The sequence below is a fragment of the Colletotrichum godetiae genome (assembly GCF_030913485.1).
Source record: "Colletotrichum godetiae strain CBS 193.32 chromosome Unknown BDP55scaffold_16, whole genome shotgun sequence".
Taxonomy (NCBI): domain Eukaryota; kingdom Fungi; phylum Ascomycota; class Sordariomycetes; order Glomerellales; family Glomerellaceae; genus Colletotrichum; species Colletotrichum godetiae.
In genome coordinates, this window is record NW_026851264.1 from 204,681 (window position 1) to 230,520 (window position 25,840).

Below are 25,840 nucleotides of genomic sequence, written 5' to 3' on the forward strand. Positions count from 1 at the left end.
CCTCGTTTCTCCGTATGCGCGACGACCCTGTCTGCTTGTCAGCCACTTTGGCTGGGGAAGCGGGGTGGCCCAAGACGTAAGGCTTTGAACGAGATACAGACGACTGACCGCGGACACGTTCCCGTGCCGATTTGATTGCATTTCTTTCAGAATCCGAATGTATTCTTCAACTGCGAGAAAGATATCGTCCTCTTAAGTTGAAGAAACTGGTTGATGCGACAGGATTCAACTCATGGTTTCGATAGCACTCTGCAATACCGATGAGAACCCTGGCGGTGATCGTTCCAGACACGGGCCAATACTGCGAAGTACCGATTCAACGTTGGCGTAAACGTCACCAGATGTCCAGAACACCAGTCAATCATCCGAGCTGGACCCGGGCGAGAAATAGCTTGTGTGTATCTCTCTGAACTGCGCCAGCAAGAGAGGGGGGTTGTTCGACGACTGCCATGCCTGATTGAAGCGTAGAATACGAAAAGGGGAAAAAAAAAGCAATAAATTCAGCGCAGCTTTGGTACGCTCACCAGCTGCCTCGAACCATTGGAGCTGTTTAACGGATCAAGGATCTGGCTGATGGTGTTGCCGACCCCTGCTGGGCTGAGAGGACCCCGAAGATGCAGCGCCAATGGACGAGTGATGTGCTAGTGAGGCGATCGACTTGACCGAGACTGGATGTCAGCCACGCGCACGCCAGTACAAAGTAGCCTGCGCCTCTTCCATCTGGCGGCCCCCCCGGCAGTGTCGCTAGTTCGAGCACCCACGCCATCGAATAGTGCAAGCGGCCACTTGGTGAAGGCGTTGGACGGCTGGCGGCATGGCGAGCCAGGAGGACAATCTGCCCTTCTGCCACGGCTCTTGACCATACATATAGGTACTGGGATGCGCGAGGGTGATGGCCTATGATGACAGAGCGGTGGCTCTTCAAAGCTGCGGAAGATTTCGAGTGGCCAGTGAAGAAGCGGTAAGTATGGAGACTCTCTTCAGGCTCATCAAATCGAGTAGCAACAAGGGCGAGGCGAGAAGTCGGTGCGAAAACAGAGACATGTTGAACAAAGATTGGCCCGACGGATCAAGGTCAAGGCTCCCCCCCGTCCGTTGTATGCTGGGCCGTCCACACTTGAAACGGATATGCTATTTTGGCGACCAAGGTACACGGCGGGCAGTGGGGCACCTGGCATAATCTGATGAAGCCTTCTCTGGATGTGTATGTGTCTGCGTCTGCGTCTGTGTCTCTACGCGTGCGTGAAGGCTGTCTGCTTGTCCTATTTGTCTCTCCTTCTCGGCTCTTGCAGCATCACCTAGCATCTGTCATTCAATGCAGTGCGTTTTGGGCGTGCAGCGCCGCCAGCTGGTACAAGGTGCGGCAGGTCTGCGACACGCCTACGCCGGGTGCTGCTGCAGAGCCATTGGAAAAGAAGCAGTATAGGTGGCATGGCCCAAGGACTCAAAGAGGGACGGGGTGGGTTGGTCTGGAGTCGAGGGCCGCGAGAGGAGCCAAGCGCAGCGGGAGACGCTTTGCTTTTCTGACATGGCCGGACGATTGTTTGGCAGAAGAAGAGCCCCTTCCAAAAGCTGGCCCGTTAGCTGTCCTTCACTTCCCACCCTGCAGCTTTGATGCTGACTACTCGCCCACGGCCGAGGCGGATGAGCTGAGCTACGTGGCCGAGACTTGGCTGGAGAGTCTTTTGATTCTGTGCGTTGGTGAAGGTGAGAGCCGTTTGGCGCTCTTGATAACAAGAGTGTACTGGTAGTCAGTCCAGCAAACGGCCTCACACTCCGTACATGCAGCCGAAGGCTGAAGGCCACGATTGCGAATAGGATGACAAGTTGGAACCTGTTTCTTAGTCAGGGACGGGGGCCATATGCCAGATTCGGATCCGGAAGAAAGAAAGCTGGTGGTGGTGGAAGTAGTGGTTGAGTCGAGGACGGAGCTACACCGATAGTATGTGCAGCTTGACGTGGCTGGAACGAGACGAGTCTGGGGACGTAACCTTATTGCGCGCGGTTCAACCAGTCACGGTCTTCTTCTGCTCAATGGTCTGACAGTCAACCGGGAGCTCGAACGGAGAGAAGGATTGATTTTTTTTTTGGGGTGTCAAAACGGCCGTGAAGCGAGAGAACATGTCTGGGCTGATAGGCTGGTTGGTTGGTCTTGTGATGATGTTGGTCTGATAGGATAAGCCCAGGGTTGAGGATCTACCTTATCCAAGGCCGGTACCGCGACTGGTTTCCTGGCGATAGTGGTTCACGCACACCGGGAGACGATGCAAGGTAATCCGAAAGAGAGGGGAATAAAGAAAAGAAAATGGAGAGGAAATAGTAGAAGCACCCCTCAAAACACAAGAAAGAGACCAGCCGTTGGTCGCGCGAAGAAGTGGAAGCGTGTGTAACCATGACTTGTCGCCGTTGCTCACCGTTGCTGCCCAGAATATATTGGCAGCGCAGAGTGATGTAATCAAAAGGCGGCGAGTACGAAGTAAAGTAGACCTGAGCATCTTGGAGGACCAAAGGCAGGCACAGGCAAGACTCAGGACACAGGACACAGCAGTGGCAGGCACGAATGCAGTTGGGTTGGGCGGGTTACCACACTTCTTTCTCTCCCACGCAGGTTGCGACTTCTTGCTGTAAGGTGAGGGAAGGCAGTTGACCACCTCCATCCATTCAGAAGCAACGGGACGCCAAGTATCAGTCACCGGCAAGGTTAGGCAAGTACCGAATGGGACCCAGACACATTATGATTGGGCCTGACCGAGAGAAAGAAGGGGGGGGGGGGGGCGTGATCTGAGGTACCTTGGACATGGAAGGAGAGTGGGGGGGGGGGTAAATAGAATCGAAGGGGGAGAGAGGAGGGGAGGGGACTTTCCCTTCCTGCTGGTTCTGGGTTGGGATTTTCTTAGCTGGAGATCCTCTGCAACGACCAAGCTGCTATTCTCTCTGAGGCAAATACGGCAAGGCAAGGAGGTACCTTGGACACCAAGAGGTACATCCGAAATCCTAGGGACGAATGATGCGCAGATGGGAGGGAGAACTGCAACTACACCTCAGGTACGGTAGTACTCACCATTCTCATCATCGTGTTCCTAATTTTCCATCGAGTTGAAGGATGTACCCAATGCAGATAGCAATCAATCAAACAGACGCTGCCTTTATATCTTTTTCAAAAGTCTCTGGAAATGATTCTTGGCAGAATGAAATTGATCATTCCCAAGGATAGAGTCTCGCTCTATTTTATTTGTTTTCATCTCTCCTCACAATCAAGGTAGCCTCACCTTGCCACTCCACGATGGGGAATGGGGACAAGAGTAAACGTAGAAGCAGGTAGATTAGAACTAGCAGGGGGAAAAAAAAAAGACCAAAAAATCGCAGATCTCGTCCGTTTGATGTTCCCAAAGTGCCAACACCTTGTTTTTCTTTTTAGGTTGGAGCCGGTTTAGAAGAACCTAATTAACTCAGGTCCCTGACTGATGTCCACGGGCAGCCTTTACACTTTCTTCCCCCCCTGCTACCTTACCTTATCCCACCTCTACGGCCTATTTCGTACGGAGTATTCGACTGGATACCTGGGCTTGCTTCAGAGCCTCTAACTCTTGACTCTCTGCAATCCAACCAACACCCGACTTGCTTGTTAGTCATCCACGGCTACCAACAAGGCGATCAACCCCTGCAGTTCACCTTATATTTCTGCTGCATTTTCTGATCGCGAGGGTTCATACTGCGTGACTTGCTCACTGATCAGTGTGGTGAGGCAGGCAATCTCTCATACTTTTGTGTGACACTTGCTTGTGCTCATCTCGCCGCATTAAGAGAGAGTGAAGCACCTTATTTTGGCAAGGTTTCGTAGCAAGCGTCGCGCAAGGCCCAATGGCCGGTCCCGAGTTCAGATGATTGCTAGCCGTTGCCTTTGAGGGTCCCTTTACTTTTGCCCTCCAAACACCCAAACGCCGACCCTGTCCACCCGGACTTGCTCTGATTGTGTCGCTTCTTCAAAGTTCTTGGGTTGGGAAAACCACTCTCAGATGCAGTGCGTGGTGAGATGCACGGCCTGCGCCAACCCCAGAGTCCCCGGATGGAGGAGTGAGGGTACGGACCGTCGTCGAGGAAACCCAACATGGACCATCATGGTCCCAGGGCCTGGCTGGACCCCGATCGATCATGGTGGGAAAGTTGGTCACAAATAAGAGAGTGAGAGGGAGAGGGGGAGGGGGAGGGTATGGGGAATTTGGCTGCCTCCTCTGCGATGAGTAATGTGTGACTCGAAGAACGACGAGACGGATCATCTATCTGTACCCTGAGATCACTGAGATTAACTTACTCGCTGAACTAGGGGAATAAGGCGAGTTGCGACATGCAAACATGGCAGATCGAAACGGCTCCCGTGGACGGCCCCTTGGTGTCTGATCATGCCCACCGGCACACTTCCCAACACCTGCTGCAGGTTAACTTACAAGACCAGATTGAAACCGTGATACCCAGGCGTGCCAGGCCTCGTCGCCGTGGCCCGGATAACGCCCATTCTGACCCCGGTTCGGAGCCGCAGGAGCCATGTCGTCCGGGGTTAGTTGACTATGGCAGTATCTGCTGAAGACATGGCATCTTGGACTTGGGAACAGGCTATCAGGCCGATCGATGGATTGATGTTGAGAATGGCGTTGTCGCAGAGTCGGGTGTCTCCAGTCTACCTGCTTCACTTTGTCAGTCATGGAACTGGTCACTTGTCTGTATCAGTACGGGACAATGCTGAGGTGTGTGGTATGCTCGATAGACAGAGAGGGAGGCAGTGGTGGGCACTAGCTTGACTGAAATCTGGGACTCGCAGGGTGCCCGTGGACCCGTGCATCCGTGCCTCCGCGCCCTTGTTATTTTCTCCTCCCGGCACGCATGTACTTCGTCCCGTTTCGCTGCAACGCTTTCCTCATATTGAGATGGATCGATGTGGATGAGCCTAATACCAACGTCCATTCCTTGGTCCCGGTTCTTGCGGCTTGCCCGCCGCCTTGAACGTCCCCGTTGAACTCGAGCGTTCAACGCACCTCCATCTTGCACAATCCTATTTTCGCCTCTGATAGAATCCGAATGACTCTTTGGAAAAGTACGGATTGCCAGCAGATACACCGCCAGGTCACGTCTCCATACCGCCGCGGTCACTTGGCACAAGCTCAGGTACCTCCTCCCACCTTGTGAGAAGCAGGCCGTCACGGCTTGATCATCTTGGGTCTAGCGCCCCATGTGTGCAATTGAACTAGACAGGGATGACCCTGGAGCTTTTTGTGCAGCGTGTCCAGGGAAAAAGCAGCAACTTGAGCCACGAGCCGTGAGCCTCGAGCTTTTTGAGCCTTTTCTCTCTGTCTCTCTCTCTCGCGCTCTCTCTCTTTCTCCCTTTCTCTCTTAGATTTGGGTTTGGGTTCCTTAAGAGGGTCCCCGTTCCGTCGATGCTAGGTGTGCCCTTCCTGCCCACAAAGAGACGCGCAGACGTACACATACTCCATGGGCCAATTACGCATGGCTTTTCCCCTGCTGCAGATGCCATGTGAGGTTCCTTTTTGCGTAAAGTGCCGGGAGTCCTTGCGGTCAAGATTCTCCCTCACCAATCCTCTGTAGTCTGTAGTCTGTAGTCTGTACAATACGGATATGCAAAGCATCGATGCAAGGGCAGATGTCCCCTGTTAAGTTGCTGTGTTTGCAACTTCTCCTCAGTATGTATCCGTAGGCACATCGGCTTTGTCTCCTACACTGGAACAGGAATGCCAGTGTGACGGGGGCAAGAGGGATAAAGCAACTAGGTAACCGCTGAAACGTGAATCGGGGAATGCGTGGGCGGGAAGGCCTCGGACTTGAGGACCATGTTGCTGGGACGTGGGGATCTGGGAGACAAGACGACGGGCGAATAAAATGACAAGAGTGGGACGGTAGAATGGTTCAACTGGTAGTGGAAGCAGAAAAAGGAATAGGAATGAAAGCCAACTTGCCCACTCGGGAAGCAAGACGAGAGGGAAGGGGATAAGAAGAAATGAGGCAAAGACAAACGAGGCCCGTCCCAGCAAAAAACGTAGATAGACGGGTGGCCTGCATCTACGAATATACTAAGGTAGGTATTCCGGCACTAGGCCTATGTATCCGTTCGTACTTTGTAGAGGGGGAGGAACTCGCCAGTGGGCCAATGTCTTGCCATGGCTGGACTCGACAGAGACATTGGATTGTGTCGACGGAAAGAGTGCTGGCTCTGCGAGGCTGCAAGAATGCGCAGCGTGACCATTGAAAGCTGGAGAAGTTGACTCCCGCTCATGAGCGCCCGGCATAGAAATGGAGCGGAATGTAGAAAGGGTCTGTTGGTACCTGGTATTCGTACGAAGAATAGCCAATGGCTGGAGCGAGATGAAGAATCGGGGACGTCGAAATTCCTCTACATTCCTCTGCCAGAGGTATCGCGGATTGCCCGGGGCAGGTCCCTGGTAATTGGGAACAGACGAGGTGCCGTGGACGGTGGCGTAGCCGTGCCGGTCCTGGCTTGCCTTGCCCTGCTCACCGGGTGATGTAAATCACTGGCGAGCGAGACGCGTGACCAGGGGTTTCGAGAGATGGCCATGGCCATGGGATTTGCTCCTCCACGATCTGCTGGCGAGGGCTCATGGCGATCGTCACGTCGCAATGTGGTCTGCCAGTCTGGTGAATTGATGGTGGATATCCGATAAGTGGCTCGTCCAGGCCGAGGAGCTGAAGAGAGATGAACAGTAATACTCTATATTCGTAAAGTAATCATGGCCGCCCCCGAAGCTGAAAACCTTTTGGAATGGCCTCAGAGGGGAGGGGAGACAGAAAGAGAGGGCCAAGGCAAGGCCAAGGCAGGGTACATCAGACATACGGGGTCCGGTATTGAGGTTGGCTCTGACCCTGGCCCCCGGCACTGACCCCTTCGGTCTGTCTGTACTTTGTACCGTCGTCGGTTGGCACGGAGCGGAAGAAGCTCTCAAATGTTAGATGAAGCAGATGAGGCGAGGACACCACCACACTCGCACCATGTCGTTCGTCAACCTCGTTCGTTTCCGAGGAGTTATTCTGGTAGGTATGCCTCAAGTGTCCGGTACGTAGGTGAGATATAAGGTATAAAGTACAGGTGTACAGGGCAGATAACCGTAGACTGTGTAAGGTATGTACCACATTCGTTTTGGCCGGTTGTCAATTGCTTGCCCGGAGGGCCTGGGCTCGAGCTTCGAGGTACCTTACACAGGTGAACACGGTCTAGAGTTGGCTACCAGGTTGTATCGTGTTAGCACCCATGATACCGTCAAGAGTCTGGCGGACCACGTTGACCGCTTCCCACACCGCTGCGCTGATAGACTGGTACATGCTGACCGAATGCTGGCCTCTTGCTTCGCACGTATCTCAGCAACTGAAGATGTTGTCGCGAGAGCATAGGGCTCCGAACCAGGTTCAATGAGTAAGAGGAACGGACGGTGAGAATGACAAGATTGGTAGAGTGGTAGGTAAGTAGACCAGAAAGTGGCAGAGAGGGCTGCTGGTGGCATTGTGGACGAGTGAGAGGCAGACAGAGAATGTGCGTGTGTCTAAGGTATCTTGACCGCACCCCCCTGTCACTAATACCACATCAGCCCCCCTCCCCTCTCACAGTCGACGTCCCAGTCCCTGCCCTGTCTGGTCCAGGTGCCGTCTGGTTTTCCCCTCCTGGTGCCAGAGAGAGTGCCAGAGTGCCAGAGTGCCAGATTCTGCGGATAGGTGAGGTATCCGTACCTTTCCAAGGCGCGAGGGCGGGAACTACGAAAGGAAAAAAAATTCAACCAACCGCCGCCAAAAGGTAAGGAAAGAAAAGGAAAGGAAGGAGAAGAGGACCCCATTTTCGCCAGGTGCCCACTTTAGCCCGCCTGGCTTCCCTTCCCTTTCCCTTCCCTTCCCTTCCTTCCTTCCTTCCCCCTACTTCTACACGGAGTACGGATACCTTGCTCGTCTTTCCTCGTCCATGTTTCCCCCCCCATCCGCCCTTCCCAGTCCTGTCAGTCTTGCCAGTCTTGCCAGTCTTGCCAGTCTTGTCCGAATTCTGATGCCAATGCAGTCAGTGTTGGCGAGCAGGCGCATGCTGGTTGGCAGGTCGTGATGGACCACAAAAAATGGGTTGCGGCGGCTGTCTTTCCATGCCGGTATTGCTGTGCAGCGCTTGGTGTGAAGTTTGTACCTTTTCGTCCCAAGGTACCTTCCATACCTTACTGCCCAAGGGTACGGGCTACCTATCCACCCGGCCTTACCTCAAGTTCAACTTACACCGAAGACCAAGACCATCCTCTCTCTCTCACCGGGACGAACACACCAACAGCCCCTTTCGAGTTTTCCAAGCACAGGTACGGATAGAGACTTATATAGAATTATCATCTGGCCAGGTTTTATCAGTTGAAACGTGTGAATATACTGCAGAATTACGCCCACTGGGACTCTCTTTCCCTCCCTCGCCCACCCAAGGTAGGTACCTAGTGACGAACCCTTGCACGTGAGGTGAGGCAAGGTACCTCGTGCACCTCCTCAAGCTCACCGGTACCTGGCTCTTGCCTCTTGGTGTTGCGCTGCCCTGCTCTTTCCCACAGCTACCTCCCACCTCCCACTTCCAGAGTAAGACCACACCCCCTCCTTCACATGCTCTTGTCCAATCATCTCTCACCAATCCACCTCGTCCACTCATCGTCCCACGCCCTCCCCTCTCCACCTGCGCATCTCGCCGCCCTGCAGGCCCCATCCTCTCTTCTCTCAGTCTCCCACCACCCACGCAACTCACGGTCCCCAGTCACTCTCACAGTCTCACTCACATCCACCACCACCATCACCAGTACTCTTCACTGCGCACGCCCTCTTCCTCTCTCTTCCATCGCCCTACCTTACTTTTACCTGGTATTATTCGTACGAATACACCTACCTACCTACCTCTACCTACGTGCCTACCTATCCGTATTGCCTACCTTGTCTGCTCCGACCTCCGTCCTCATCCTCGTCTACTACGGATACGTCCTCCCTCCCTCCCTTTCTTTCTACACACAACTATTCTGTCACCACCTCCTCTCCTCTTCCTCCGGGTCCTCCTTCTCAGCTGTTAGTCGCCTGGTCGCCCCTCTTCTTTGGAGAATGGTTGGAATCCCATCCTCTCTTTCTCTCCTCTCACCTTGCTCATCTGATTCACTCTAGAAAAAGGTGAACGAGCGTCTTCCCGCGATATAGGGCGATTACGACGACAGCTTCCTCGTCCAGTTGTCGTTTCAGCCACCCCAGTCGACCGTCGACCACAGGCAAAAATAGGCTCCACGCTTAAAAGGGCGCCAATCCTGAGCCCACCAGAACCTAAATCAACTGGCACTGATCGAGCGAAAGCCCATCTCCAGGAGGCTCCACCACGCCCAACGATCCCGTCCTCTGCCGTAACCCATTGCTCATTGCACTCACCACACACCACACGCACACGCACACACGCACACACACCTCTTCTCTCTCTCTCTCTCTCTCTCTCTCACTCACAGCCATCTCTTCCACCTCTTTTTCTCTTCCTACAACACACTCCACACGACCTCTACGTCGTTGTTGTCGTTTCTTCCTCTTTTCTTCGTGAGCTTCTCGTCGCACTTGTCGCCGTTGCTCACCAAACCAAAATTCGGCGACGCTTACACAGACGATAAGTTTGTATTGCATAATTTGCTACGCACAGCACCGTCCCGTTTTCGAAGACCACCCCCGGCTCGCTTTGTCTCGACCTGCGGCTGTCCACGCCCACCCTCCACTCTCTGGAATTTCCGCCGCTCCTGGACGGACACAACCGAAACCACAACAACCCACCACCACCGACAGCCACCTCTCGCCGCGGGTCATTTGCTTTTCACTCTTCTCTCCAGTCGTGTCAACCGCATTTTCCTCTCTCCAAGGTTCATGCTACAGCGACTGGCGCAACATTCAACGTCGTTGCTGAACAGGCGCTCGGGTCTATTGACGACTCCACGTAATCCTGGTTAACGAAAAACACGAGACGAGACCACCGAACCTCCACTCACGCCTGCCTCGTCATCCTCCTCACTACTCCAGCACGCCCACATACGACGAAATCGATTTTTGTGTGGCATCGCAACAACTTCAACGAGCGCAAAACCAGCTTCCCAGTCGCTCACAACGCCCGAATAGCTCCTTCATGCCTGTCGCAAGTCGCTAGGCATCCTGCAGGTAGTCAACGGCACCGTGCTTCATTGTTAGGAACAAAACCAGACCAGCACCACTTCTACGTGTGGACCTCTCAATCCGATCAACTTTCCCTTCGCCCAGTTCTGCCCCCGGACCGCGGACCTCATCACACCAGTCGATCGAAGGTCCCTGGCCCCTTGCCGACCGAAACTATCGGTTCTGGTATTATCGTTGGAAACTTGTGTAAAACCAGTGGAAAGCGGCCATGGCCGCGAATATGCAACACATGGCGGGAGCGGCGGGAATGATGCAACAGCAACAGCCGCGTCCCCGACCCTCCCAGGTTCAGTTGAATCAGTTTCTTTACCAGACCATGCTCGCCCAGCAACAGCCACACACAGGCTGGCAAGCTGGCGTGGCTATTCAAGAGCGCATGATCAAGTGCCATAATCTGTACGTTGAGTCTGACTTCCACCCTCTGGATTCTCCAATGTCGCGCCGCAACTGACATGACGTTTCCACTCAGGATCACAAACATCGGCCTTGCCGTGTCCAACATTGATTTCATGAAGGCGGCAGAGGTTGGCGTAAACTTTGAGCGCGATGCCTTCAACAAATGCCAAGACAAGGTAAGATTTGAGCGGAAACATTCACCCTGATGTGTTCCTCCTCCCGTTGGAGGGAAATTCTAACACGGAGACGCAGGCTCAATACGAAGCTCAAATGAGCAACAAGACGAACGAGTTTTTCCGACGACGACAGGCGAACGAGCAGAACCTGACCAACAATCTTCAAGCCCAAGCAGCCGCCCAGGCTCAACAGCAGCTTATGATGAACCAAAACGCGGCTATGCAGAACCAGATGGGTCGGGGAATGGGCCAAAATCAACCGCAGGGCTTCCAGCATCTCCAGCATCAGATGCAAGCGTCGCAGATTCCTCAGCAGGGCCAGATGGGTGTGAATATGGGCAATCAGGGCGGCCAACCGATAGGGCCCAACCAGCAGATGTTCCAGATGCCCGGTGGACAAGGACGGCCTCAGAACGGCATTCCCACCGACGCCTCAAATCTCACACCGCACGATCAACAAAAGGTCATGGAACTCGCACAGAAGATGGCATCCGCTTGCCCCGATCCCCAAAAGAACCACTACCGCAACATCGTGCAGACTCGGTTCGCACAGAGGGCACAAGAGTACACTGCTCAAGGCAAGGATCCTGTCTTGATTTGGTTCCAGCACCAGGCCTTCCAGGGACTTTCAAAGAATGCGGCTCTGGCCAGACAGCGACAGCAACAGGGTGGCATGCCACCCAACATGAACCCTGCCCAAGCCCAGGCCATGATGCAAGCCGGCAGAGGACAGGTCAACCCGGCCATGATGAACGCGGCAAATATGCAGTCTGGCAACGGGGACTTTGGCCAGTTCACCATGGAGAGCATCATGAACCAACAAAAGGCGGGCATACTAGCCCAGGAGCAAGGCCAGATGGTCGTGCCTGCGAGCAACGGCCCAGCGCGCAACGCCACGCCGCAACCCATTGCTGGGGGCCAAGGTCAGGGAATGCCTAATCAACCTGGACAGAGTCAAACACCGCGACCGAACCAGGCTCAGCAACAGTTGAGTATGCAGCAGGCACAGCAGCTGAAGATTGAGCAACAGCAGTCGCAACATGCAGCGCAGATGCGTGCTCAACAACAAGCCAGACAATTACAGGGACAGCCGAACGGCCTCGGAGGCGCCCCGCCATCTCAGAGCCCGGGTATGAACACCTTGAACACCCCCATGCGTCGTCCTCCGAGTGCCATGAATCCCATGGAAGGTCAGAACGGGGTACAGGCAAATGGTCCTTTCGCCGGTACTCTTGACCCCCGTTTCAACCAGGGCAACCAGAGGCCGATGGGCGCGGCGGGCAACATGAACTTGAACAACAACCCAGTCTTTCACAGTATGATGGCAAGCATGAATCCCGAGCAAAGACAGGCTGTTCACGGTCTGCCACAAGACAAGTTGCTCGAGGTCATGCAGAAGTGGCAAGAGCAACAGCGCAAGATGCAGATGAACGCCATGGGTAACCCAGGCCAGATGCAAGGTCGACCAGGACAACCTGGGCAATTCAACGTTGCCAATGGCAATCAGTTCATGCCCAACGGCATGATGCCTCAGCAAGCGCAACCAGGTGCCCCTGCTCCTAACAACCAGCAGCAACTCATCGCACAGCAACAGCAGATGCTGAACCGATTGAGAAACCAGCAAACACCTGTAGCACCGGCACACCAGGTCATGATGGATAGCATGGAGCTGCCGCCACCAGTCCTCCACCAAGTAGGAAATCAGCTTCGTGCTCCTCCCGAGGTACGCAAGTGGAAGGATCTCCGCCAATGGCTGGCACAAAACCCCGTACAGCCACAGTTGCAACAGCACCTCGAGAGAATCCAGAGATCGCAGTTCGCGACCTACATGCAGAGGCAGATGGAGAAACGCAACCAACAGCAGGCAGCACAGGCAGCGCAGCAAGGACAACAGCCAACGCCGCAACCACAACAGCATCAACCCCAGCCGCCACAGCAGGTTCCGCCACAGGCTCAACCACAGCAACTTGCGCAGCAACCTCAACAAGCTCAACCTCAAGGGCAAGCCCAGCCGCAGCCGAATGGGATGCAGCCTGGCAACGGCATACAGAATCCGCAGGCACCCAACCAACCGGGCATGCCGCCTGGCATGCCGAGTATTCCAGCTCACATGATCCAGGTGACGCCAACTGATATCATGAACGCTCGCAAGGCGAACCCTAAGATTGCTAGCCTTACCGACGATCAACTGCGACAGTTCATCATCCAGATCAAACAACGGCAGATGGCTGCCGCAATGCAAAAAGAGATGGCCATGCGCCAGGCTCAGTCACAGGGGCTACCGGCGCCGGGAGGACAGAACGTCCCGGTGGCAGCACCTCAACAACCCCAAATGCCACAGCCCGGTCTTCCAGCAAGCATCACCCCGACACCTGCCCAAGCACCACCAGCACCGCCGAAGCAGCAGAGCGCTACTCCTGATCAGAAGGCTGTCGCCAACGCCGCGGCACCAAGGAATAACAATCGGCCGGCCTCGAGCAACCAAGCACAGCCTCCGAATCCCTCGCCTGCGACGCAGCAGAAGAACCTCAAGCGACCTAGTACCGACGAGCCTGCCGACGTCCCTCAGGCATCTCAGCAACCTCAGAGGCCTACTGCTGTACCGGGTCAGATGCGCCCGTTCCCGAACTTCACCCCGGAGCAAATAGCGGCCATGAATCCCGAGCAAAGGGCCAAGTATGAGGCAATGAAGAGTCGCCAGCAGGCCATGCAAGCTGCAAACTCGGGTATTGCACCTACGGAGAACGATTTTGACAAGCTCAGGCGCATCGGTCAAGAAGAGCAGAAAGTGATGATGACTGAACATATGCCGGATATTCCCATGTCACCAGACCAGCGTACAGAGACTTGCACCAAGCTCATGAAGATTGTGGTCGACATGGGCAAGATTGGAAAGGCCCTGGGCCGCTGGTATGCCGCGACTCGTGATGATGCGCGCGCCAAGAGCTACTTCCGAGCTGTAAGTGAACATTAAAGCTTCGTACTGGCCTTTTCATTTTGCTAACATGACCCAGCGACTCCGCATGATCAGACAATTCACTGACGGCGAACACATGAACAATCCCAAGCCAGTCTTCAGTGTCAGGCCCGCCGAGATTGACGAGGTCCGTAGACTCCTCGAGAGCATGGCGCGCGACTGTGCTAGCCTCGGCAAGAAAGCCGGTGCCGTGCCACCACAGCAAGGCCAACCCGCAGCGCCGAACCAGGCCGGTGCTACTCCTGCTCAAAGCGGACAGGTGACGCCGTTGAGTGCCGCCAACTTGGAGAAGCAGACCAAGGCTTTGAACAATATGCACCAGCGGTCCAACAGCAAGAGCGGTGCCCCCCCAGCTGCACCAACGACAAGCCAGCCTCCGTTCCCGTTCAACGCAACCTCTCCGCATGGCGATCCCACTTACATGGACAGGCCAAAGGTGAACAGGGACAACCTGAAACTGCCCAACCCGCGAAAGAAGGCCAAGACTGGGGCTCAACCGACGCCGCCCCAGCAGCCGAGCCAGACAACCCCGTCGCCCCAGATCAGCAAGTCTGGTTCCCCGGAACTCAAAAGGCAAGCTATGCCCGAACCTAAGGCGCCGCCAAAGCCTATGTTCTTGTGTCCCGAGGCAGACTGCGAGATGGCGACAACGGGCTTCCCCTCAGAGCAGGCGCGACAGACGCATATCCAGGAGGAGCACGTCAAGCCTCTGGAGGACCCTATGAAGTTCATGCAAGAGAACTTGGCTCTGTCTTTGGGATTAGATGTCAACGGTCAGGTGCCAGTCACTGCGCAGCCAATGGGCCAAAACGCATCCAAACAAGGCCAGACGCCAGCCAGCAATCCGGGTGCGACACCAATGTCTCGAGACGCGTCGATGCAGCGCACAGGCAGCAAGATGGGAGGGAAAGCACAGGACAACAAGCTCGCGGTTGGCAAGACGGACAACACCCCCAAGATGGAGCACAAGCAGCCCGAGATGGCGGTCGCACCGGCTCCGCCAATGGATGCGTGGGCAACGACGATCAACCCACAGAGCCTGTTCAACAACCTCGGCAAGTTCGAGCTCGGTGCCAACGGCGTCATCAGCGACATGGCCGTGTACCGGTCACAGACACCAAACGATACACCAGAGTCGAGCAAGGACAGCGGATCATCGGAACCCAACAGCGATATTTCCGAGGGTGTCCACTTGGACATTGACCTTAACTGGCAACCAGTCGACATGGACGTGCTTCTCGATATGAACAACATCAACATGGATGGACTGGACGGTGGAGCCGAGTTTGAGGGGCTGATGCTAGAGGAGGCGATGCCGATGGAGCAGTTCCCTAACTGGGATGAAGTGACAAACGACTTCAACAAGCCGTTCCAGTTCGATAACAGCCTGTACTCACTCGATGTCTCGTCGTCGATGTGAGGAACAGAGATGAAGGGGTGAAGTGACAGAGAGGAAGCAGATGAACAAAAGTTGACCGAAGACTATGGAAAGCGGATGCTGGATACCCCCGGGAGAGAATTCCACGAATGACGACCAGCCGGTTCATTGGATGGGTGGGCAAGGTTAGCATTGGGAAAAGCAAAGGGTTTGGCGTTCCTCTGGCAGGGTTGTAGACTGGCTCAGTGTGCAGTCTCTGGGCAGGTCTCTTTCGTGAGCGTTTGTGGTTTTTTTTTTTTTTTTGATATATGGAGAGACTACCTGAGCAGTCGTGACATGAACGACGTTTGGCTCAGTGTGTGGTTTGGGTGATTTGAGGATGCGACGACGACGATTACTTTTTACTTTTCTTTTATTTGCCGTCTTTTGAGGATCATTTCATCTGGAGAGACAACTACTTCTACGCGTTGTATGTATGGAGGGAGGGGAGGCCGAATTGTTTTAGTTAGTTTCCTTGGCGAGGACGAAAGCGTCAGCGCAACTCTCGCAAGGGCGAGAGGAATGATACCCGAGTTTACAAACAAGCGTGTGCTGAAGATGTGATTGTGAGATGTTATCATATGCTCGAGAGTTTCGGCTTAAATGAGACGATGCACAGAGGCTCGTCGAGTTGAAGAAGGTGGAGGATGACAAGAAGGGAGGAGGGAGGACAGGCCCATGCCAGTGGTAGCATCGAGGCCAACGACGCGTGGTGTTGATATGACACCCAATTAACAGTGACAGGAAGGGTTGGTTCTTTGGAACGGTCTGGGATGGTCGGGGGGGAAAGGTCGGGTGTCTGTCTGTCACGTCAATCCCAACAGCGTGGACCCTGAACGGGCGTGCCCCCGGTACCTGCATTTCATGTTTCGTTAGCGCTAGGCCAGATGCGATCGACGGTGGCTAGCGAACCCTTGCAAGTTGCAACCTTCCATTGGAAAAGAGACACGCGCCTCTGGGGACCTTTCTGCAGGTGTTACTGAGGTGAAGTGTCCTTATGTAAGCCGCGCTCTGGAATATTGCAGGGCAGTCACAGGTCCCGTCCCCTGTGAATAGCGCTACAGTACACTGTAAAGGTCGCCTGGAACTCTCAGCGGTCCACACCCGGATGCTGGCGCCGACGAAAGCAGTGACGTGCCCCAGCGGGTTTGGATTTTGACGCAGCAGGGGTACGCGACCAAGGTGCCAGCCACCAAACAGGGGGGCGATGAAGCGGGCCGCGATTTGGGGCGGTTCCTTTACTCTTTCTCATGCAGGTTTCTTTCTTTTTTGCCGGTTAGGTTACTTTGTTTTACAGTGAGGTTCATGCAGTGAAGAAGCCGGAAAGTGCGCTACTAACGCGGGCTACGCGGTCACCATCCTCTGTGTGCTGCGTGCCTGGGACGCTACCCTACTCTTTTACATATTTCCCTCCTGGTCTCAGACAAACGGTCAAGAGGTGCACCACCACCCTTTACGCGTCTGTGTCTGTGTGACCTGGATCATTATCATATTCCATAGAATCACCAACACATTTGGATCGTCCATAGCTTGCTTCCCCCCCGCCATTTCCTCCCTCCTTGGTTGTGAGATATCCATCCTTTCTCCCTCAAGTTCTCAAGGTTTGTTGCAACGTCGAACATTGGAAACATCAGACGTTTAAATGTCAAACGTCAACAAACAGTGTTGTTGCTGTTGATTGTTTTGTTTAGAAAATAAAGCGCACGGGCAGCAGAGGAAGGAAGTACACCTACCGTCCCGTCAGAGGCTCAGTTCCTCCCCGTTCAGTGGGTGAGCTACCGCATTTTTGTGTTGCTACAGCTGCACGCGGGCGGAAGCCGTTCTTCATTCGTTCGGGTTAGGTTTAGGCTTCGGCTTACCTTAGGTAGCCGTACCGTGTATCTGTACGGGCTCTTGGGCGCCTCCCTCCCCATCCCCCAGCAGCGGCGCCCAGCTCCATCCACGGCACGCCACGAAACACGCTCTGAGAAGTTCGCTTGAGAGCTTTTTTGTAAATTGGCGATTTGAGTGGGAATAGCAACTTTGCCGCCTCTTCCCTTTTCCTCTCTCTCTCTTTCTCTCTCTCTCTCTCCTCCGCCTCTCTACCTCTTCCTCTTTCCCATTTCCCCCTCTCCGTGCACCTTTACTAGGTATTACCTTGGGCTTGTAGCAAAGGTACTTTACACGCACCTGATCTGCCTTCTTTCCAACCCTCCTCATCCCCTCCTCCACACCAACACGCTCCCAATCCCGCTAATCACCTACCCACCTCCATCCAACCACTACGAGGATCCAGACCCCCAATACCTCCCTCTCCCTCCCTTTCTTCCCCCAAAACCTTCCCCTCGAAAACCATTTCCAATCTCTCAACGGTGGTGCAGGAAGATTGAACAAAAAAAGGAAACATAGACACTCCTACACGGCCTTTACCCATCAACACAAACACACGCTACACAGAGATCATGGACCCCTCATCACCAGCAAAGAGACGCGCCCTCGCGCCCCTGGACGCGAACGTGAACGCGATATCGTCGCCCACGAAGCTGCACAAACACTCCAAGCTGAGCGCCGGTCCTCAATCGCCGCGTAAGAGCCAGAGTCCCATCAAGGCTCTCAATCTCAAGAGGTCCATCGCCGCCGTCGACATCTTTGACGAGAACGCCCTCGTTCCCAAGAAGAAGCATTGCCAGGATCCCGCCTCTGCTGCTGCTGCCGCTCCTGCTGCTGCTACTGATGCTGATGCTACCACCGCCGCCGCCGCAACCCTTGTATCTGCTGCACCCGTAATTGCACCTGCATCAGCACGAGAACTTGCATTGGCACCTGAAGCTACTTCATCACTTCCTATTGCCTCTGCATCCGCGGCCGCACCGACTCCCGCGCCGGCGACCACACAGACGGAGATGGAAATGGACGTTGAGCCCGACGCCATGGAGGTGAGAAGATATCTCCAATAAATAGTCAATTGACAGGTACACGTTAGAATTGGTGTACTAATACGCGTACTACCGACAGAGCCAGAACGAACAATTACAAGAGCAGAAACAGCACAGCGAACAACAACCAGAACCAGATGTGCAGGGCGAGGACGAGCTGCCAGAACAGCAGAGAGAGTCGCGGCACGAGACACCGCGAACCCGCTCCGCGTCCCCCGACACGTCGGCCGTGTTCGACACCTCCGCCATGGACACGTCTCAAAACACCACCATCCTCACCGAGCCCGATGCAGAGCAGGCTAGGACCCTGCCGCCGCCGGGGCCGAGGAGGTTGTTGACCCGCGAGGAGGCGCGACAGGTACGACTGATCTCCCCCATTGTGGTACTTGAATAGTGCCTTGGGTCGGTGTTTCGAAGACATGATTGCTGACCTTAGTGTTTCGTTTACGCAGAAAGCTCGGATCCTTCGATTGAAACTCGGACTTGCGAATTACAAGCTCCAGACGGGGCAGGAGAACGTGCCTCTTGACAAGCTGCAGGTGAAGCCGCGACCAGGACAGCAGCAACAACAGCAAGAGACGAAGACGCAGACGCAGACGCAGACGACGGAGAGGGCCCTGCCGAGGGTCATGGTGCAGCCGCCGTCCAGCCGCGATGGTCCTCCCGAGAACGAGGCCGAGGAGGTCATCGAGGAGACCGAGCCTGAACAAGAGCAGGAGACTGACGAGGCCGAATCGGCGACGCCGACGCAGCAGGGACAGGAAGAGAAGGAATCTAGGAGTGTGGTCGGCGCGCTGCCGCGTCTGGAGATGGATGACCTCAAAGCTGGCCGGGGTACCAACGACGATGAGGAGCCGACGAGTGCTGTTTCGGGTGGTATTGTGAGCAGTCTGCTTAGTCTGGCGAGGGGTCCGTCGTCTTCCGTTTCTACTTCGTCATGACGGTCGCCGTCGGCGATATATATATATGTCAGGGTTTGGGAGTGGGAAAAGGCGTTGTGTTTTGGGGGACTTGCATTGCATCGTTCGGTTCGACTTATCGTCGAGACCGCGTCTTGCAGCGGAACTTTTTTTTTTTTTTTTTTGCATGATGTTTCGTCGCAGCATACGGGTTGATGATATTACTGCGCCGTTATCATGGTCAGAAAAGGAGATGGGATGGGGATGGGTGGACTTGATATCTTGCCTGGAGTGGGATTGGAATATATATCCCATGGCGAGATCAGTTCCCCCTTGGTACGGGGGAGAGTTTTGATTATTGTCTGAGAGTAATCGCTGGGTAACTTGTACGCATCTCATGATGGAAGGGATGGTTACTTTTTGCCTTGACCTGAGACGCATATCACATGGGCTATCAGCTCTTTGCTTCACGTTGGAAGATGGCAGATCTACAGCCATGAGGAAAACGGCGTTATGGGCGCTTTAGTTTTTGTTTTTGGAAGCTAGAGCTAGAGCTAGAGCTGAAATGCCGGCGAAGCCAAAACTTTTTTTTTTTTTTTTTTGTCTACCTACTTAAATGAACGAAAAGTTGCGTCGTTGATTCCGGGACCCGAGGATGTGCCTGATTGTAAGTCTCTGCTTGAGGCAATGTATGGAGTTGGGCGTGATGAGATTCAATGATGTTGGATCTTACTTGTGACATATGGCTAACGGTGGTTTGGAGTCTGTCGGGGTTAGGAGGTTGGGCTAGTGACGGGGCGGAAACGGTGCGGGTGACGGAAGTGAGGGGGAGCGGCGGGGTCTGTGGGAGCGGGGTTATCCGAAAACCAAGTGGGGCCGTGACCCGAACGGACACGGTGTTGGTGGGCCAAGTCTTTTTCTCTCGGGGATCAGCGCATTTGGCCTCGGCGTGATTGATGTCGCGGTCCGGTCGAGGGCTGGTACAGGCAGAATAGGTAGGCCGAAATGGATGGGGTAGTACTAGTTTCAAGTACTTTGACTGGGTTTCGTCATGGTCTATTTGTGAGTGGATTGGCCTTGAGTCTGTGGTACCTATGAAACTTTTGGGTCATTTGCATGAGGAGTCTGGGTGCCTACTTAGTGTGGGTAAGGTAGCTGGGAAACTTGGTCTTTAGGAATGGGTACGTCTGGCAGTAAGTATATCAATGCAGACTTCTTGGCCGCCGGTACCCTTTTGGCAAGCGAGGGCTTTGCTATAAGGCATGCTAGTAGGGCAAGGCAGATCGTGTTCCGCAAGTTTGCTGTTCTTTTGAGCTAGAGGTATATGTGCTTATATGTGCTTTTATTAGTAGGCCGTTGGGGAGAACGAAGCAACGTCTTGTCACATGAAATAGCAACCATTGACAAAACCAGACAACATTGACGTGGACCGCGGCGGTAGTCCACACCATCCGGCGGAGCTGAAAGCTGGCTGCTGCGTAGTAACAATCTTCCTTGCGCCGAGGGTCCAAGCAGGTATTTTGATCGAGGTATAAGTCGGGTTTTTTCGACGCACTGAATTCAAGATTTATCCACGCCACGATGTTCCCATGTATGTTTCACTTTGGTGAGGTCACCGACCGGCCGGAAATGGTCATGGTTGCAAGTTCGACGCTATCGAGGCCCGTTGTGGGTTTAGGAGCCAGGGTCCTCCTCTATCTAGATACCGTCTTTTCACAAGCTTTTCCTAGTATGTATTCCAGTATGAATACCAATGCAATGGAGGCTAGATGGGAAAGGGGTTGATCCTTTTTTTTTTTTCTTTTCTTTGTATAACTGGTTTCTCAAAATACCGCGCTTCCGACTTTTTTGCAAGAACCTAGCGTGCCAGGTCCCCGGTGTCCAAGAGATGGAACCGAAGTTCGGGTGCGTCTATCATGACCATCTCATGTTCGCTGCCCTCCCGCCTATAACGCTTTTATAAGGGACGGTTGAAAATGGGAAGATATCAGTTACGAAGATTGGGGTGACGAGACAGAGAACTCTAAGGGTCTCATGGCTCTATACCCGAGGGTGAATATTCCCATGGCATCATGACCACAATCGCCCTCTTCACTCCCCTGTTTGGAGAAGACTCATCGTAAATTGATCGGTATCAAGACTGATGGGGTAAGCATTATAGAAAACAACCCCGACAATGTCACAAGTAGGGGTCATGTCAAGGTGTCTAGAGGGATAAGCAAGACTGTATGGCCAAGGCATGGTTGGAACTGACCATTATCGATGTTCAGTAAGAGCCGCAGGTATTCGGACGATAGTTGATGGGCCGTTTATTGATAGGTCGAGGCATGCAGAGCCGTTGCGCCTCACGGTGGTAGAGACGTTGTGTTCTCCCCAAGAGAGAGAGAGAGAGAGAGAGAGAGGGAGAGAGAGGTAGAGAGGGAGAGAGAGAGAGATTAGGGGCTGTCCCATAGATAGAGGTGCTTTTCATCGGAAACTCTGCCAAAGGTATGAGAGATTATATATATAGAATGAGGTTTCGAGTAGGTCTAAGGCATTTTTTACAACTACTAGACATTCTCAGAGTACCTAATCTCTTTTTGGCGTTTTGGTGAAGATGTCTGCCCTCCCGCCTGCAAATGATCCGTTGCACATTTCGCTTTAGGAAAGATGCTGACAAACGAGGTGTAGAAACCCAGAGTCCGTTTCCATAATCTTCCTCGGTCCGCTTTGAGAGTGCTCGAGACGAACGATTAACGAAGAAGGGTTTTGGACAGCGGAGAGGAACATGTTTATAGTACCGGGTCGGTTTTTGGAACGGATGGCGGGCGGTCTATATTCTATAGCCTTGGAGAAAGGCCTCCCCCTCACCTTTCCCATCCTTCCATTCTTTCTCTGCCAAGAAACACTATAGATTGCTGGTCATTTTTTATTGTCCGTCTCCATATGTGTAAAAGGTGTTGTGCGAGGCGTACGTCTAGAATTGGTCGTGATCTCGTAGCTTCCGTATAGCTTGAGGCAACCAAGGATAGATGAGAAGGATAAGATAGACAGAAGATTTTCTCTTCAATCCTATTAATACACAGCTAGAGTCAATATAGAGAACTCGAAGCCACGATATCCTGTTTATCCTTCTCAGAATCCGAGACTATGCCGAACTCTTGGGAGAGCTAGTAATTGATTACAAGGTACAGCTAAAGAACCTCTACTTACCTTCTAGTGTCTAGCTAACAATCATACTCATCTAGCTTCCAGTCACTTTCTGGCATATGCATATGCAACGAATACGCTAAGAAAACTGACGGAGGATGTGTTCGGATGAATCTCTTCCTTTTAATGGAAAGTAGCACTCTCGACAACATGTCTTAGTAGAGCTCTGCGAGCCGAATTATCCTATACTAACGCGAATTCGATCTTCAGAACTTCTTGAAGCTTCCATGGAGCTTCAAGAGCTTCGCAAAACCTCGGACCAATTGGATAGCTTGAGGAGAACGAAGAGAAAAAGAAATAAGAGCCCTTATCAAGCCGCATCAGGCCTGTTTTCCCGGAGCGGCGTTTTCATCGGTGACATCCGACACCTGTGAACTTGCTAGAAGAGCGAATCTCGGAAAGCGATTCCGCCTTCGGTTCTATCCATCGCTCAGTGGCGAGAGACGTCTCTCCGGCTAGCAAATGCATCTAGTTGATATCCAGATGGCGGTAGAACTACTGGCGTCGCAAAGTCTCAGTACTTTTATATTCAAAACAGGTCATTTCATTTAATAAGGTATCCACATTCTCTAGGAATTTTCTTTTACGTCTTATGCTTGTGTGAATAAGTCAGTCATGACGGTATTGTACGGGGAGGGGCTTTTATCCTGCCTGAGCATTACCGATGGGAAACAAAATGCCATCACCTGTAGAGTAAATAATGACGCCGGCTCTTGACACCAGAGATTACCATCAAAATCACTCGGCTAAGCCTACTTGGTGCCTAAGGCTCTGGCATCCATGATACCACATCGATGGTTGACTTGAACCAGCAGCTCTTAAGTAGCAGAGGCGAGCCGGCCCGACAACGCGAACAACCTAGCACGACGTCACCTTCAGCCAGGCTGTTGGTATGGCACTTCGAAACTTCACAAAGACACTTAGGGCCGTTGATGAGATATCATTATGCCGTTGACATTGCATTGTCTCACGGCATTAATGTGAAGGCACTGAAGTGTGCTGGTGGGTGCATTTCTGGGCTCATGTCATTTTCAATTTAGAACTAAGGCCAGCCACATCATTAGCCAAGTTTGGTTGAGGTGTTTTAATGTTCTTCAATGTCGTTAATCGCCGTGTCTATGGTCACATGTCATACTAATATCGCTTCTAAATGCTCAAGGAAACCGGGACCTAATCAAGATGAGAGCAACAGAGCTACGCTTCAATGTCCGCTCAAAAACGTGTACACAAATGAGAAAGAATGGCGCAAAGAGAAAGTACACTGACAACACGAGTCCCGCTCTGCAAAATGGTATCTCAATCACTTTTGCTCCACTTCCGCCGCGGCACTTTCGGGTCCGCTCTCTACATTCGACTCCTTTCTCACATCATTCGAAACCTTGGGCTTGCCGAATAAAAGTCCGGGGTGTCCAAGGCACAGCGCAAAGACGGCACAGATGATAAGTCTGAGTAGGGACATGTCAGTAAAGAAGACACCAGACGTCAGCTTCGATAGGGGAAAAGAACTCACACTCCCTCCAACCCAATAAATAACCCCTCATTCGTAATCTTATCCGAGTTCGAGTACCCTTCACTCAGCTCATCGACACGGTACGCGCACCGCGCGAGGATAAGCACGATCGCCAGCGCAAGGAACCCAAAAAACGTCTTCTCCCTCCGCGTCAGCGCCCGCGCGACTTCGGACCGCGTGTAGCGGATCATGTAGTCGGCAAAGAGCGCGCAGAACGCAACGAGGACGATGACCTGGATGACGAGCCCGGCCATGGCGAGGTCGACGCCCACGTCGGAGCTGCCGCTGGAGGTGGTGCTTAGGGCGCCGCCAGCGGCTTGGAGGGTGAGGCAGAAGACGTCAAAGGAGATGAAGAGCCAGTAGATGTACTTTGTGGGGATGCGGGAGAGCTCTGGGGCGAAGGATTCGATGCTATGTTATCTGAGTCAGTTTGGTTGATGTTTCAGGGTAAATGGATGTGATGCTATATCGGGCCGCTCTCTCCACTGTGTTTTGCTTTTTGGCCGGGAGAGGGGACTCAGATGCGCATGATCTTAGATGATGACGTGCTGTGCAAGGAGGTAAGGGGTTTACGACGATGAGACAGCTGTCAATAAGCCCTCACGGGGTGGAAAGTGAAAAAGAAAAGAGACCATGTGAAGTAAAAAAAAAGCAACGAGCGCGAAACCAGAAAAGGAGTTCAAGAAACAGGGAACAAAAACAGAGAGACAACCATGACTTACGCCTTTGAAATGGTAACATAGATGGCGGCGGTGTAGTAGACGGGCCCGCTGGTGATGAAGACGATCTGGAGCATAAAAGCGATGAACTCGAAAGGGTTCTTGTACATGACGATGCGGCCCACGTAGCCGACAATCTCGCTGAGGCAGCCGGCGAGCATGAAGGCCATGAACCACCACTGGCGCCACTTGATGCCGAGGACAACGTGGACGGCGCCGGCGAGAGCGAAGAGGGCGAGGAAGAGGATGTTGACGGCGAGGTTGGGGCGGTACTTGTACAGGCTGTACTCGAGGGGGCAGATGTCGAGGGTGCAGTTTGATTTGGGGCCGAAGATTACGACGTAGGGCGGGAGAGGGGGCGGTGGGCCGGCCATTGTTGATGGTGATGTTCTTCGTTTCGGTGACCCGAATTCGTTTTTGGGGGTAAGGTAGAAGCAGAAGAGGATGGTTCGCGTGAGTAGTCGAGGAGAGTAGAGAATCAGGCGGTTGTCAAGCTCCTTTTCTTCTCTCGTTGTGTTTACGTGCCAGAGAATTAAGAGGATGTCTTAAACAGTCGGATTGTTCAAGCTCGGGCCTGGCGAAGGTAGTTTGGGAACCAACAGGCAAACATCTCACCTTTCATTTCGAGCACGGGGAAGAGGGTAGATGATATACACGGTTCTCTGCAGGGAGAGAGACATTTGATAGGGAGTCCGGTTTCTCATTTCGCTCTACTCGTTAGACCGGGCTACTGGGCTGAGCGGGAGCCCAAACTGTGAACGAACGGGATAAGTCGTCATCACTAGCGACTGGATACCAGGAACAAGGGCTCTCTCTCGCATTCTCTTACACTTGCAGAGATCGGGAATAAGCTCGTGTAGACTAACTGGAGGAGAAGGAAGAAAAGAGAGGCGTAAGACGTGGGGAACGAACGCCTAGTCTTACGGGTGACAGGCGCGTGGGAAGGGGAACGGCAGCGCCTGAGATATTCTCTCGCATCCGCATCGACGGGAGGGCAGAGACATCTCGCATCGGGCGGGTGGCTTGACTAGGCTGCCAAGGGAGGATGATGGTCGATGGGGACGGAAAATCAAACAGGAGGCTGATTCTATAGCCCCTGGTTGGTTGGCGCAAACGGCATAGGCAGTATTCAGTTCCCGTTTCTTGGTGTACCCTCCCTATCAGGCTTCACTTCCCTTGGAACCACGCACCAGGCAAGACACTTTCTCTCACGGCCCAGCAACGAGGGTAACGACGGACGGAGGTGGGAAAGGCTTGGCTGGTTGGCTGGTATGCCTGGGCTTCGATCATCGCGGGTTCTGGCTGTTTGGTTGTCCTGGCTTGGCTACACTAGATTTAAGCGAGTGCGGAAGTGGGGCCGGCCTTGAGCTCCAATCTCTCAGCTCAGTGGAAGAAGAAAAGAATTGAGTGGTGTTGAGAACCCGTGA

General features: G+C 53.5%; 7 protein-coding genes across 7 annotated transcripts; 4 read left to right on the top strand and 3 right to left on the bottom strand.

Moving 5' to 3' along the window:
• Window positions 1-672: 672 nt before the first annotated feature.
• On the top strand, window positions 673-1,943 carry BDP55DRAFT_630834 (uncharacterized protein; the record flags this gene model as incomplete). The annotated part of the gene is made up of 4 exons (XM_060572208.1): window positions 673-789; window positions 872-961; window positions 1,293-1,707; window positions 1,846-1,943. The coding sequence occupies 4 exons, from the start codon at window positions 673-675 to the stop codon at window positions 1,941-1,943; spliced, it is 720 nt and encodes a 239-aa protein (XP_060430744.1).
• On the bottom strand, window positions 1,896-2,571 carry BDP55DRAFT_99736 (uncharacterized protein). The gene is made up of 2 exons (XM_060581355.1): window positions 2,201-2,571; window positions 1,896-2,039 (listed from the first exon to the last, which is right to left on the bottom strand). The coding sequence occupies exon 1, from the start codon at window positions 2,493-2,495 to the stop codon at window positions 2,202-2,204; it is 294 nt and encodes a 97-aa protein (XP_060430745.1). The 5' UTR covers window positions 2,496-2,571; the 3' UTR covers window positions 1,896-2,039; window position 2,201.
• Window positions 2,572-10,423: 7,852 nt separating this feature from the next.
• BDP55DRAFT_727552 (uncharacterized protein) lies at window positions 10,424-15,184 on the top strand (the record flags this gene model as incomplete). Its single annotated transcript, XM_060579323.1, has 4 exons — window positions 10,424-10,611; window positions 10,685-10,787; window positions 10,864-13,746; window positions 13,802-15,184. The coding sequence occupies 4 exons, from the start codon at window positions 10,424-10,426 to the stop codon at window positions 15,182-15,184; spliced, it is 4,557 nt and encodes a 1,518-aa protein (XP_060430746.1).
• Window positions 15,185-17,217: 2,033 nt separating this feature from the next.
• BDP55DRAFT_660633 (uncharacterized protein) lies at window positions 17,218-19,180 on the top strand. Its single transcript, XM_060574645.1, has 3 exons — window positions 17,218-18,096; window positions 18,176-18,454; window positions 18,549-19,180. The coding sequence occupies exons 1-3, from the start codon at window positions 17,623-17,625 to the stop codon at window positions 19,035-19,037; spliced, it is 1,242 nt and encodes a 413-aa protein (XP_060430747.1). The 5' UTR covers window positions 17,218-17,622; the 3' UTR covers window positions 19,038-19,180.
• On the top strand, window positions 19,163-19,601 carry BDP55DRAFT_660634 (uncharacterized protein). Its single transcript, XM_060574646.1, has one exon. The coding sequence runs from the start codon at window positions 19,183-19,185 to the stop codon at window positions 19,348-19,350; it is 168 nt and encodes a 55-aa protein (XP_060430748.1). The 5' UTR covers window positions 19,163-19,182; the 3' UTR covers window positions 19,351-19,601.
• Window positions 19,602-21,523: 1,922 nt separating this feature from the next.
• Window positions 21,524-21,888, bottom strand: BDP55DRAFT_99821 (uncharacterized protein). The gene has a single exon (XM_060581356.1). It carries the CDS (start codon window positions 21,852-21,854, stop codon window positions 21,636-21,638), a length of 219 nt encoding a protein of 72 aa, XP_060430749.1. The 5' UTR covers window positions 21,855-21,888; the 3' UTR covers window positions 21,524-21,635.
• Window positions 21,889-23,484: 1,596 nt separating this feature from the next.
• Window positions 23,485-24,787, bottom strand: BDP55DRAFT_727554 (RTA1 like protein; the record flags this gene model as incomplete). The annotated part of the gene is made up of 3 exons (XM_060579324.1): window positions 23,485-23,629; window positions 23,695-24,105; window positions 24,417-24,787. 3 exons carry the CDS (start codon window positions 24,785-24,787, stop codon window positions 23,485-23,487), a joined length of 927 nt encoding a protein of 308 aa, XP_060430750.1.
• Between the last annotated feature and the right edge of the window lie 1,053 nt (window positions 24,788-25,840).